Source organism: Phalacrocorax carbo, chromosome 19 (genome assembly GCF_963921805.1).
Source record: "Phalacrocorax carbo chromosome 19, bPhaCar2.1, whole genome shotgun sequence".
NCBI lineage: Eukaryota > Metazoa > Chordata > Aves > Suliformes > Phalacrocoracidae > Phalacrocorax > Phalacrocorax carbo.
This window is the reverse complement of record NC_087531.1, coordinates 1,879,720-1,892,044: the sequence shown is the minus strand read 5'-3', so window position 1 is coordinate 1,892,044 and position 12,325 is coordinate 1,879,720. Positions and strand designations below refer to the sequence as shown.

Here is a 12,325-nt window from a genome sequence, read left to right as displayed (position 1 = left end):
TGCCCAGGCAGTGCTTGGGGTCTCCCCCTCCCCAAAACCAGAGGACGATGGGTACTGTAAAAGCCTGGTCCCCCCCTCCTCACTTACCTCTCAGCAGCGTGGCCGTGGCCGTATCCAGCACATGGCAGGCCCCAGGGGACACTCCCCCACCCCACGGAGCAGTAGAAACCCGGACCCCAGCCCAGCCCCGAGCTATAAGAGACGCAGCTCAGCTGGGCCGGTCCCACCCCCCCACTAAACCCCCCACCGATGTCGATCTTAAGGGCACAGAAGGGGTTTTTCCTCCTCCCACCCGCTCCCAGCGCCAGGCTGCAGCACTGAGACTTTGTAAGCAGCTTTTTGGGGTCTCCCAGGGAGCCGAGGGGTGGGAGGAGCACAGCTGGACCCCAGGGACCTGGCCAGAGATGGGGGTGACCTGGCTGTGACCTGCCTTGCTGGTCAGTGACCCCGGAGAGGCGGCTCTGAGCCCTGGGGGACACGGGGGACAGCAACGCTGAGCTGAAGGGGGTCAGGGCATGGGCCACTTCTCCCCTTTGGGACATTAATGACCTGCCACCTCTTAGCCACCTGAGTCATGCAGCCTGACCCCAAGAAGCTCACGCCAGACACCCTGACACCCCCAGCTCTTTATTGGTGAGAATATAATAAATAGAAAAGAGCCCCTGGGCTGGGGGAGCAGCACCCCCCACCCCCGGCTGCTTCCCTCCATCCCTCCCGCCTCGCTGCGGGACCCCCGCAGCACCCCCGGCCGGGTGCAGGATTGAGCCAGGGGTGTGCAGGGTTGGACCTGCTGCTGGTGCTCTCAGTCCTGCTGCCACCCCGTGGCACTTCTCAGGCATTCCCGCTCACCAGGGACACGCTGGCGCAGGGACAGACGGACGGATGGACGTGGATGTACAGTGTCTGGCACCGGACAAGGGACCAGGGTAGCGCTCCTCGCCCATGGGGTCCTGGCCTCGCAGGCGGCTGGGGGTCAGAGCTGCAGGGACGGGGGGCTGGCAGCTTGTGGGGGGCACCGAGGCAGGGAGGGGGTTTGCCAGGAGCTGCAGCCCCAGGGTGGGGGACCGGGACCCCACAGGAAACCCTGCGGCACTGCTGACTTCCCCGGCAGCATTGCAAAGGGCACAAGGGGCTTCCGGGGGGTCCGAGGATGGGGGTGAAGCAGGGGGCTGCTCCCCCAGGCTCGGCCCACCCCCTGCACCCCATCGGCCTCGCTATCTCTGCCAAGCGTCCATGGCCTGCGCCCGCCGCACGGGAACGGGGCCCCGCTGCTCCTCTGCCAGCGGCCGGGGGGGCCCCAGGGGGTAGGGGTACCCCTTGGCATAGTCGTCCCGCGGCTGGAGGTCTCCGGGGCCTCGGGAGGCTTCGCTCAGGGAGGCCAGGCTGGCCAGGGGGGGCTGGGGGGTGCCCGAGGGGCAGCCCAGCCCTGGGGAGACCCTCTCCGACTTGATGCTGATGGCTTGGTGCTGCGGGGAGGTGCCGGGGGCCGGGGCTGGCTCTTCGGTGGGGACGATCCGGCTGCTGACCCTGGGGTGAGAGGGGAGGAGGAGTGAGACTGGGTCCCCCTGCATCCCCTGCCAAGGCACATGGGGTAGGGAGAGGCCGAATTCACCCCTGCCCTCCTCCCTAGCTGTGCTGAGACCCCCCCAAACTCATTTCATAAACCAGCTCTGACCCAGCTGGTCACTGGGCAGCCACCCACCCACCCACATGCCTGGCACGGCTGCTGGGAACCTGCTGCATGACAGAGGGGAGACAGGGGGACCAGGTCCCCTGGGGAAATCCGGTTCAAAATAGGCTCTGCTGACAGTGGGGGGGGGAGGGGCAACCCTGTGCACCCCAGTTTTGGGGTGAAACTGGACAGACTCCAGCACAGTGGGTGGGGGGGCTGCGCCTTGGGTGCCAGCAGCACCCAGGGCTGGGAGGTGGCACCCATGGGTGCAACAGCTCTTCATGAATAGGCTCATCCCCACCCTGCACTCCCTCCCCATCCCCCCACCCTGCCACCGTCCCCCATCCTTACCCCAGCGCTGCCATGTCCCGTGGGTGCTGCCACGCTGTGGGGCCAGGCTGCAGGAAGCCGGGGGGCGGCGGGGCCTCGCCAGCCCCAAACTCTGCCAAGCAGGAGGCCAAGAGTGAGGAAGAGCTGGGGGGGGGTGGGTCTGAGGCTGGGGGGGTGGTCCGCGCTGTCCGGAGGCTGAGGAGCCCGGGCTTACCTGCTTGGGCTGGGGCGAGGAAGGGGAAGCCGGCGAGGCTGTGGCTCGGGACGCCGGTGCTGCCCGGGGCGAGCACAGGGCTCAGGGTCTGCAGAGTGGGGTACAGCGGCCGCTGTGGGAAAGTGGGGAGCCCCCCATCAGGCTTTGTGCTGCTGACCCCCTGGGGGACCCATATTGCAGCATCGCCCCCCTTCCCCCCAGCTCCTTCCAGTGCCCCCCAGCAAAGCCTCAGTGTCAGGCACGCCCAGCAAAGCCCTGGTGTCAGGCTGAGGAAGAGGAGGTGGGAGAGGATCAGAGAAGCTCCTCACTGAATCTGGGGAGGGGACGTCTGCGTGGCCCTGGGGACACTGGGCACGGTGACTTGCTGGGAAATGCCTGGCTGCAGTGAACCGGGGGGGTCCCCTCACCGCCTGCCCTGCTGTCCCCTCCCATGGTGTCACCACTCAGGGGGGTGCCCAAGGCCACTGAGCATCCTGCTGGCACCGACCCCCAGGGAAACCCCATGGCCAGGGGGTCCCAACCCCCTCCCTGGGCATCAGTGGCACCCCACGGACCCAAAACCAGGCCACCCCAGGGGGCTACAGATGCGGGGGGGCTTTGTCTCGCATGCAGGGGACACATCCCAGGGATGGGGCCATGCTGGGGCTGTCCCCCCACTAGCACTGTCCCCACACGCCGGCCCAGGCAGCAGATGCCGCAGAGCTGGTTTCCCCGCCGTGGAACTCACCGCCGCGCTGCCGCCGCTCCGGCCACTCGCCAAGCTGCCGTGGGCTTCGCCGCGCCGGCCCTCGGCCCCCAGGTACAGCGGCGGGGGTGTCTTGGTGGCCAGGGCTCGGTTCAGGCTGCCGGCAGGGAAGAGGGGGTAACCGATACCTGGACAGACAGAGGGACAGGAGGATGCACAGGTTGGCCCCGAGGGATACAGCATCCCAAGGGCTCCGGTCCTCAGGGGGATTCCTGTGGCTGCGGCCAGTGGCCCCGGTGCCCTCGTCGCTGCGGGCGGCCGTGCATGCATGCACGGTGCCGCGCTCCGGCGAACCCACTTCCTGCACGAAGCCGTCGGTGCACCTGGGCTGCCGCGGCCGCCCCCAGCCCGCTGCGGCCACACGCTGCGAGCGGAAACGGCGCGCGAAGGTGGCGGCTGGATCCGGCCCTGGGGCCAGCAGGCTGCAAACCTCCCTGGGCCAGACCCTGTCGCAGGGAGCACCCTCACCCCAGCTCCCCACGGAGCTGCCGGGACCTCCTGTGGGGACGTCCAGCAGGCCTGGGGCCACCACGCCATCCCCTTCCAGGGAGATGGGGATGCTGCATGCCCGCATCCTGCACCGGGAATATCGCCCAGCCACCTCCATGCTACCTCCCACCCACCCCCGGGGTTTTCCGCTGGTCAAGACCCAGCATCATTTTTTCCAGCTGCTTTTCTGCTGCGTGGCTGCGAAGGCACCCGTGTCCCTGTCACCACCCCAGGCTGATGCCATCCCGCCAGGCAGGATGAGCCCCTCGTGCCCAGCTCCAAGCTGTGCCGCATGGGAGGGAGCTGCGGGCATGGGGTGCCCAGGGCGCCGGGGCCGGTCGGGTGCTGGGTGCCGGCAGGGTGCAGGAAGCAGCTGGAGGGAGGCAGGGGACGGTGTTTCTACAGCTGCGGTGGCGCTACCTGCCCACGCACCCACCCCGGCCCCGCTCCCGGTAAATCCCCAGGAGATGCTGCGAGAGGAGCTTTGCATGCGGTGTCTGGCCGGGAAAATCCCCACGGGGCCGGTGGGGATGGGGTGCCCATCATGGGGACCTTCTCCCCTGCAGCATCGCTGGGCGATGGGTCCGAGCCTACCTGGGGGCAGCGGCCCCGGTGAGCGTCCCGGTGGCTTCGGCGCTGCTGGTTTGAAGGCGGGCGGGCGTCCCTGGCCCTGCGGGGAGCTGCTGGCACTGCCCAGGGATCCGTCGGTGGCTGGCGGGGAGCTGCCGTAGGTTGCCTCGGGCAGCGGCGCTGGGCTCTGCAGGGCGAAGCGGAGGTGAGGGACGGGGACCCTCGGGGACCCTCGCCCCCCGCGCCGTGGGGCGGCAGTGACTCACATAAAACCTGGGCCGTGCCACTGAGAGGTCCATGCCCTCGCTCAGCCTCCGCGCCTTCTCCCCAGGATCTGGCCCCTCTTCCAGCTCCAGCTCATGGCTCTCCAGCCCCAGCCCCTTGCGCTTCAGCGTCTGTGGGGAGCGGGGTGGTGAGCGGGGTCCTGCGCCCACCCTGGCCCCCCCCAGCCACCCCCCACCACTACCTCGAGGATGTCGGAGTTGGTGCGGCTCTCGTGGGGCTCGCTGTACTCCGTGTACTTGAGCAGCACCTTGTCCATGTCGGTGCTGGCGTACTGGAAGAGGCGGTTGGTGCTGTTGAAGATGATGAGGGCGATCTCGCAGTCGCACAGGACGCTCAGCTCATACGCCTTCTTCATCAGCCCGAATTTCCGCTTGGTGAAGGTCACCTGCAGAGCGGGGAAGGGGATGGGATGCTGCACCCTTTGGGATACAGTCCCAAACCCTCCTCCTGGGTCCCCAAACCACCTCCCGCTCTGCAGGATCCAACGCCCATGGGGAAGGTGGGAGCAGAGTGGCTTTGCCTCCCTTCATGGCCTCGTAGCTCCCTGTCCCCCTCGTCCCCACCTCGTCCACGAGCGGCTCCTACCTGCCGGTTCCGCTGATCCAGTATTCGGCTGATCTGTATTTTTTTCCGGCCCATTTTTGCCTTCTACACTCGAGGAGGGGCTGGAAGAGAGCAAGAAACCCCTGAGCCCCTGCAGCCTCAGGCCGATGTAAGTGAGCATCTGCCCCGGCACCGCGTGCGCCTCCTCGCCCCTCCGGTTGCCAAAAATAAGTTTTGCTGAAAAAAAAGTTTTCAGAGGAAGTTTCAGCATATTTTTTTTTTCTTCAGCAAAGATGGTGGCAAACTGAAAAATGAAAAAAAAAAATTGGGAAATTCTGCTGGGGGAAGGGGAGGGGAAAAATCCCCTTAGCTCTGCCCAACTGGCTCCACCACCCCGGCTCCATCACCCCCACCCCACCCCAGCCCCGGGGACCCGAGGACCTGCGTGTGCTGGCTGGAAAGCCGCGATGCCGCGATGCCAGATCCCTCGCCGGGAGCACGGGATCAGTCTTTGCATCCCCAAGCGCCCGCCCGAAGCCGCGGGGGCTGCTCCAACCCTGCCCTGTGCATTGATGCTGTTCACCGGCGGGTCCGTCGGATGGGGAGGGTGGTTATAAGGGAGGCCGGGCTGGCTGCGGGGAGGGTCCGTAAAACAAAAGGGCTGTTTTTAGGTTCAAGGTTTTGGGGTTTTTTTTAAATTGTTGTGTTTTTTTTTTTTTTTCTAATGTGAACAGACTAAATTTGACCTCCGCCATTCGCAGGTCAGGAAGTGGCTGTACGAGGAGACAGCAAAGCGAAACCACCCACCTCTTCGAGCCACGTGAGCCAGTGCTGGGAAGGGTGAGGGGTCAGGGGACCCCGCATCCCACCCCAGTTGCAGGGTGCCAGCACTCATTGCAGCCCAGCACAGGGCTATGACACCCTCCCCGTGACATCCCCCTGCTGCTGCAGGGACCCAATTCTTGCTCCTCTTGTTATCCCCTGGCACTGGTCACCCCAAAACACCTCTGGGACACCCCGGTGCCACTGCAGCCCAGGGCATAGCCAAGGGTGGCATCAAGACGCTCCCAAGGGCTCCCTTGTACCCAGCCTCTCTACCCCAGTTTGGGTGCAGACCTGGCCCAGCTTGGTCCCCACCATCCCCAAGCCATGGCCGCGGGGCAAGAGCCAAGCTGGGAAGCTGGCGGGGCTGGGAGCTCTGTGCTGCGGCTCCCCGGGGATGGCAGGCACCCCGGGAGCCCCCCAAGCCCAGCCAGAAGCCCCCCCATCACAGGGATGCCCCCCGGGGGTGCAGGTTGGGGACTGGCCATCATTTCGCTCCCCCAATGCCCCAGCTTGTCCCGCTTCCCCCTCTCAAGCACGTTGCCATTTACCATCTTGCTCAGCTGCTATATTTAGCTGATCAAAACTAATTTTAATTTATGGAAGGAAATTGCGCTGCCGTTCCCACGGCCCTGCTGCCACCCTGTGTCCCAGGGCCCACGCACGACACCAAGGTACGGGGGGTGCCGAGACCACCCCGGCCCCCCCCCCCGGAAAAAGCCAACCATTCCCTGGTGAAAAGGCAGAGGTTTTCCCAACGATTTCTGCTGCCCACACAGCGCCAGGGCTGCTCCTGCCCTCCCAGCGCCGACACCTGCAGCACGGCATCGGGCCAGGGCGCTCCTAGGTATACGGCCGGGACCACCCGGAGGGGTCAGCTCTCTCCTGCGCACTCCCATCCCACGATCTTTAGTTTGGGGCGCAGAAACAGGAGCTGTTCCCCAGGGGTCTCCAGCTCACAGCTGGGTTTGGCCTGTTTTGGGTCAGGGGATGCTGGCTTGGCTGCGAGTCCCAGGTCCCTGCACAGCCTCAGCCCCGGGGGGGAATTTTAAAGGCTCCAGGATGCTGGGGACGGAAGGACATGTCCCCTGGTCTGCAGCAAGGACATGAAATGCTGCCAAGGTGCCCCCTGGGGGGCCACCATCCCCCCCCCCCCAGCTCCTCAGCACCCCAATGCCCTGCTCCAGCACCCCAGTTTCCAACTGCATGGAAAGCACAGAGGGAGGTGGTCCCTACACTGGGACTGATCCTGCAAGCCCCTACCTGGCCCCAGGCTGCCCCGACGCCCGGCCGTGTGCCCCGCTCCATGCTGCTCCATCGCAGGGGGCAGGGGACAGCAGCCACCTCCAGGGTCCCAGCACGGCTCTGAGCCCCCGAGGACCCACACTGCCCGTCCACCCAGGCAGGGTGCTCCGGGAGCAGGGCCTGGGGTTACCGGCACCCATGGGGTGATGCTGCAGGGGCCCCAGGGGTGTACCATCACCCATGGGGCGAAGCTGTGGGGGTCCCAATGGGGGTACCAGCACCCATGGGATGATGCTGTGGGGGCCCCAGCACAGAATAGCAGGTGGAGGTGGGAGGCAAGAGGAAGCAGCAGCCTCGGTGCTGTCGGGCCAGGGGAGCCGGGGACCCACCGCGGCCGGACTCACTGCACGCTCGCCGCGGGCTGCGCTGGGTGCGGGGCGGCTCAGCCCCCCACCGGGGAAACCATCTGAGGCCTCGTGCAACACGCGGGGCGGTTTCATCAGCCGCCTCCCCGAGCAGCTCATTACAGCTCCGCTCCTCCTGGAGCATCGCCCCGGCCGCTCGGCCACCACGGCCATGTGGGACCCACGGGGACATGCGCAGTCCCGGCCGGGCCACCGCTGCCACCAGCACCGCGCCACATGCCGGGGTCTTGCAGTACGGGCGCAGGGTTCGGCGCAGGCGCAGGGCCGGGGAGGGATGCTCTCTGGGAGCGGGGTACAAGGCCCTTCGGTTCGCTGCCTCCATGGGATTTGGTGCCTCGGCCACCGCAGTGCGGCAGGGCACGGGCGCTCGGTTCCCCCCGGGTAGGTATTAAGGGCTGGGAGGGAGGACTTTCGCTCTGGATTTTAATTGCCGCGCCGGGTGATAAGGCGATAAGCAGCATTACGGCTGCAGGCGATTATCGCAGCCGGCGCTGACGGGCACAACGGGGCGGCTCTGCCCAACATTGCCACGTCCATCCTGTGGTCCCACGAGGTGGCATCCATCAGCCTTGTCCCCGCGGCCAGGAACAGCACTGAGGGAGCCGCCTGGCTCCCGTAAGGAGCTGGTGTCCAGCGACGGCTCATGGCCGGGGAGCCCCAAGCAGGAGGGAGCGGGGCTGGATGCCGGCCCTGGAGAAACCCCGCAGCATCTCATTGCATTAGTCTCCACCAAGTCCCACCTCACACAAACAGCTCCTCATTAGCATTCCCATGATGGGGACTCACAACATGGCCCGGCTGCAGGGGTGAAGCACCCTTCAGCATCGTCATTACGAACGAGGCCAACAAAACCCAGCGCAAGCAAAGCTCTTGAGCCCTTAAAACCTTTCAGAGAGGAGACGCTTTCCCCTGCCTGCGCCGGGCAGAGGCTCCCGCGCTGCCTGGCATCCCGCCGGCCTCCGCTCCCTCCCACGCGCGCTTATCTTTAGCCCGGGCTCTCTGCTCGCTCGCACGCACCGGGCTCGCTTCCACGCCCCGGCACAGCCCCTCGTCCCCGCTGTCCCTTTGCCAGCACCCGCAGCAAGGTGTCACCCCAACCCCTGGGCTGCAACGGAGGTTTATAATTAACTCCCTGGATCTTTAGGGGTCACTTGCATCACGCCGGAGCGTGTAAACTTCCTATCCCAGCTCCTAATTAGCACGCTGAGAAGCGAACCCCCTTGAGAACGATGTGTTTTCCCGTGTGCCGCAGCTCTGGCACGGTGCGGGATGCTCGGTGTGGTACCGGGGGGTCCCAGCACTGCCTCTGACACTTTCACATCCTTCTCTATCCCTGAATGATCCCAGAAATGTTAAATCCACCAAGTTCATCCTCAAGTCAAAGCTGGGGGGTTATTAGGGGTCTGGGCACTGCCCTAATAACCCCAGGTCAGGGTCTCCAAGCACCTCGGTGTTCCACCCTCCCACTTCTCCCATCTCCATGGGGCAAGCCAGCAGCGATATAGAAATCAGGGGAAAAGGCTGTTTTTACCAAATTATGGGGATTTTGCTGCAAACCTGAAAGCTGGGGATGGCTGGGTAGAAATGGGCGTGAAGAGAGCAAGTACCTGCTGTTGGCATTCAGCGCCTTCCAAAAAGCGTTTTGTTGGAGGATAATATTGATTAAAGTCGGAGAAAGAGTTTCCATCCCATCTTTTACAGGGTGAAGCAGCGAGGTTGGCCGGGAGGGGAAAATCTGAGCCAGGAGCAGCGAAATCCCAGGGGGGAGCAGGCCATCGCTGCCTCGCCGGGACTGGGAGCGCAACAGGCTTGAAACGCGGCTTTAAGGCCCACCCGCCATGGATGGACACGTGGTGCTGGCACCCCCGTGGGCCGCATCCATCCCTGGCCGGTGCTGCCCTGCTCCCAGCTGGGGATGTGGCCCCGGCTCTCACCAGTCCCCAGGGAATGGCAGTGCTGGGGCCTCGCGGTGTGAGCAGCATCCCAAGCCCGGCGCAGGGAAAAGTCAAAGTTTACCAGGGTTTCTGCCGGGGGGTGACAGGCCCTTCTGCTTTTTATAGGTTGTTTAAACAACTAACCAGTATAAACCAGAGTAGGGCCAGCAGCGCGGGAAGGGAAGCGGGGAAGGCAGGAGGAGCCTGCTGGGAAGCAGGGGAAAGGAGAGTCCGGAGGGGATGGGGTGCTGCGGGGGCTTGGGGACTGCCAGGGGCACTGAGGGCACATCAGGGTGCTGAGAACAAGGGCTTTGCCTCCACTAACCACCTTCCCCCATCTCACAACCATCACCCCAGCACCCGGCAAAGTCCCTGGGGGCAATTAAAACTCATCTATCTATCTACCCCCATTGCAGCACAGGGCCCAGCCATGGCACTGCCACCTCTCCAGGGCCAAATCCGGGCTTCGGGTGGGCTCAGGGGCACCCGGCACCTTCCAGCCCTGACCCCGTGCCGGCTTCAGCCCCGCTCGGGGTGACACAGACCGAAAGTCCCGCCAGCACCCAGCACTGTCGCGGCCCAGTGCCGTCGGGCAAAGCGCGGCGATGGGCGGAGGCTTTTCGGTTCCAAAATGACTGTGTGGAAGGAGGAAGGATTGAAACGTCCCTGAAAAATGAGGCAGCTCTTTCCCTTGGAAAGACAGACGGACACATGGCCCCTCTCCGGGGCCCGAAGTACCTTTTCTGTTCGATGTGGGCAATGCCACTGGCAGCAGCCAAGGGAAGAAGCACCTGGTCCCGTGGGGCTGGGCCACCCCAAGCTGCAGCTGGGCATTAATACGGGAAATGATGCTCGTTGCTGCTTGAGGGTTTGGCAGGGGCAGCCAGAAGTTGCTGGTGGCTGGCCTGAGCCCATCCCCGTGGCATTAGGGCTGCGTGACTTACAAACCTGGCTTGCTCCTGCCAATCCTGCTGTAATTCTTGTGAAGAGGAAGGAAATCCAAGGGACTTAAATATACTAATTCTCCCCGGTCCTTCTGGGCACCCCCACGGCAGCGCAGCATGCCAGACTCTCTAGCCCCCTCGCTGCGGGGATGCTTCTCCCGGGTGTCAGCAGGGATCCCTGTCCCTTTGCATCACACAAAGCTTCCCAAAACCGCTTTCCTTCCTCACTACTGCCCCAGCCGGCTCGCAGCACTGGGGCATCATCGGTGCCCCAGGCACGGAGGCAAGCGGGAACATTTGACATCTTAAACCAATCCCGAGGCCTGCGTCTACACCCCGAATCCCTCCCCGCAGAGCTACACAGGTCTCCCCCACACGTCACCCGCATGTGACGTGTCCAGCTGGCAGCCAGCAACATGGAAAAGGGCCAGGATCCGGCTCCCCGGCCAGGTCGCCCACAGTCCCTTCCCAGCCGGTACCCGATGCCCCCAGGGATGTGCGTGGACCGAGGGGGCACAGCCCATCGTTGCCCTGGCGCAAGTCCCTGCCTTCCAGCTCACCCGCCAGTGGCCACGTTAATTCATTACCTACGAAACCCCATCTCCAGAGCCAGGAGCTCTGGGAAACTTTCTCTCATTAAAAGATTAGAGCCCCGGGGATGGGGACTCGCTGGCAATCGGCTGCAGCGGGCAGGAGGATCCGGCAGAGGATCCACCTTGCTTTCGCCATGGGGACGGGTGATGGAGGGAGACTCACGTGCGCTGGGACGTGCTGGAGATGCCACGTGCTGGCAGGAGCCATGGAGAGGTCGCATCCCCACCCGGGAGGGGTAAGGCACCGGGCTGTAATTCAGCGCATGCTAGGAACTGCCAGAGCGGTGCGACACCCCAGCGAAGCTACGGCGACATCAGGCCCAGGCCCTGCATTGGGGCATCCCAGTGCTGCGTCTCAACTTACTCCACGTCGAGCCAACAGCCCGGCGGTGCCGTGCCTCAGTTTCCCCCCTGTGCAGTGGGCTCAGCCCCAGTGCCCAAAGGCCTCGGCGGGCCCGGGGGTGGCGGGGAGGCAGCCGGCGGGGCCGGGGCAGGGCGGCTGCCATCCAGGCTGCACTTTTGGGTTAAACCCGGGCGTTCCTCCCTGCACAGAGACGAGTAAAAATAACCGCCCCGAGCGCGGCACAAACCACAGGCTTTTTATAGCCCGCCATCCCTAGACGGCGGGGCGGGGGACGGGGCTCCGCCGTGCCCAGGGCAGCCCGCGGGGCGCCGGCCCGGCCGCACCGGCACCTCCCCGGGCCGGCACCGCTCCCCCAGCCCCGGCGCCCCGACGGGACGGCCGGTGGGTGTGAGGGGCCGCCGGCCGCCGAGGGGAGCCCCGTCGGGCCAAGCAGACGGGCCTGGAGGAGCGCGGCCGCCGCTGTCCCCCCTCCTCCCCTCCCCTTTCCCCTCCCCGGCACCGGTGACACCGGAGCGTGGCCGCGCCCCCGCTAAGCCCGGGACCCCCACCTCGGTAAACACACCTGGACACCGGCTTTTCCTCCTCGCAAGTCCCCGCCGGCTCGGCCGCGGGTTCCCGGCGCTGCAGCGGAGCCGGCCCGGCCCCGGTGCGGCCCTGCCGCCGTCCGGTCCCGGTCCCGGTGCCGGTGCGGTGCCGGTGCGGTGCCGGTGCGGTGCCGGTGCGTGTCCGGGGAGCAGCGCGCGCTGCCCGCCGCCTGCCCGAGCCGCGCCGGCAACATTTGCATAGCCCCGCCCGCCCCGCCGAGAGATTTGCATACGTCTGCCGGGCTCGCTCTCCATTGGCGGATACAGCAGGACTTGTTTGCATAGCTCCGCCTCTGCCGGGAAACGGGGCGGGGTGGAGGTGGAAGGGAGGGGTGGGGAGAGCTGGGGAGACTGGGGGGGGCTGGGGGCAGTGGAGGGGCTGGGTGGGGTCTGGGTGGGGGGATCCGGGGAGCTGGGACGGGGGTGAGTCTGGGGGGACTTGGGGGGCTGGAATAGGGGATTTGGCAAGGGAGGATGTGGGTGAGTTTGTGGGAATTTGGGGGGCTGGGATGAGGGTTGTAGCTGGGGGGTCCCAGAGGATGCTGTGCCTTTGCCGGGGGGTTCAG

At 65.5% G+C, this 12,325-nt stretch overlaps 1 protein-coding gene across 2 annotated transcripts; it reads right to left on the bottom strand.

Moving 5' to 3' along the window:
* Positions 1-622: 622 nt before the first annotated feature.
* On the bottom strand, positions 623-11,940 carry MEF2B (myocyte enhancer factor 2B). 2 transcript variants are annotated; one of them, XM_064469317.1, is made up of 9 exons: positions 11,738-11,940; positions 4,891-4,970; positions 4,487-4,690; positions 4,287-4,415; positions 4,045-4,207; positions 2,944-3,089; positions 2,217-2,328; positions 2,024-2,114; positions 623-1,527 (listed from the first exon to the last, which is right to left on the bottom strand). In XM_064469317.1, the coding sequence occupies exons 2-9, from the start codon at positions 4,942-4,944 to the stop codon at positions 1,215-1,217; spliced, it is 1,212 nt and encodes a 403-aa protein (XP_064325387.1). In that variant the 5' UTR covers positions 4,945-4,970; positions 11,738-11,940; the 3' UTR covers positions 623-1,214. The 2 variants fall into 2 exon arrangements, with proteins under 2 accessions (XP_064325387.1, XP_064325388.1); XM_064469318.1 differs by lacking the exon at positions 11,738-11,940 and adding an exon at positions 5,290-5,854.
* Positions 11,941-12,325: the final 385 nt, after the last annotated feature.

Coding starts and splice junctions, on each gene's coding strand:
- MEF2B (XM_064469317.1), bottom strand. CDS start 4,944: ATGGGCCGGAAAAAAATACAGATCAGCCGAATACTGGATCAGCGGAAC. Junction 4,691..4,890: donor TGGATCAGCGGAACCGGCAG/GTAGGAGCCGCT, acceptor CCCGCTCTGCAG/GTGACCTTCACCAAGCGGAA. Junction 2,115..2,216: donor CCTCGCCCCAGCCCAAGCAG/GTAAGCCCGGGC, acceptor CCTGCTTGGCAG/AGTTTGGGGCTGGCGAGGCC.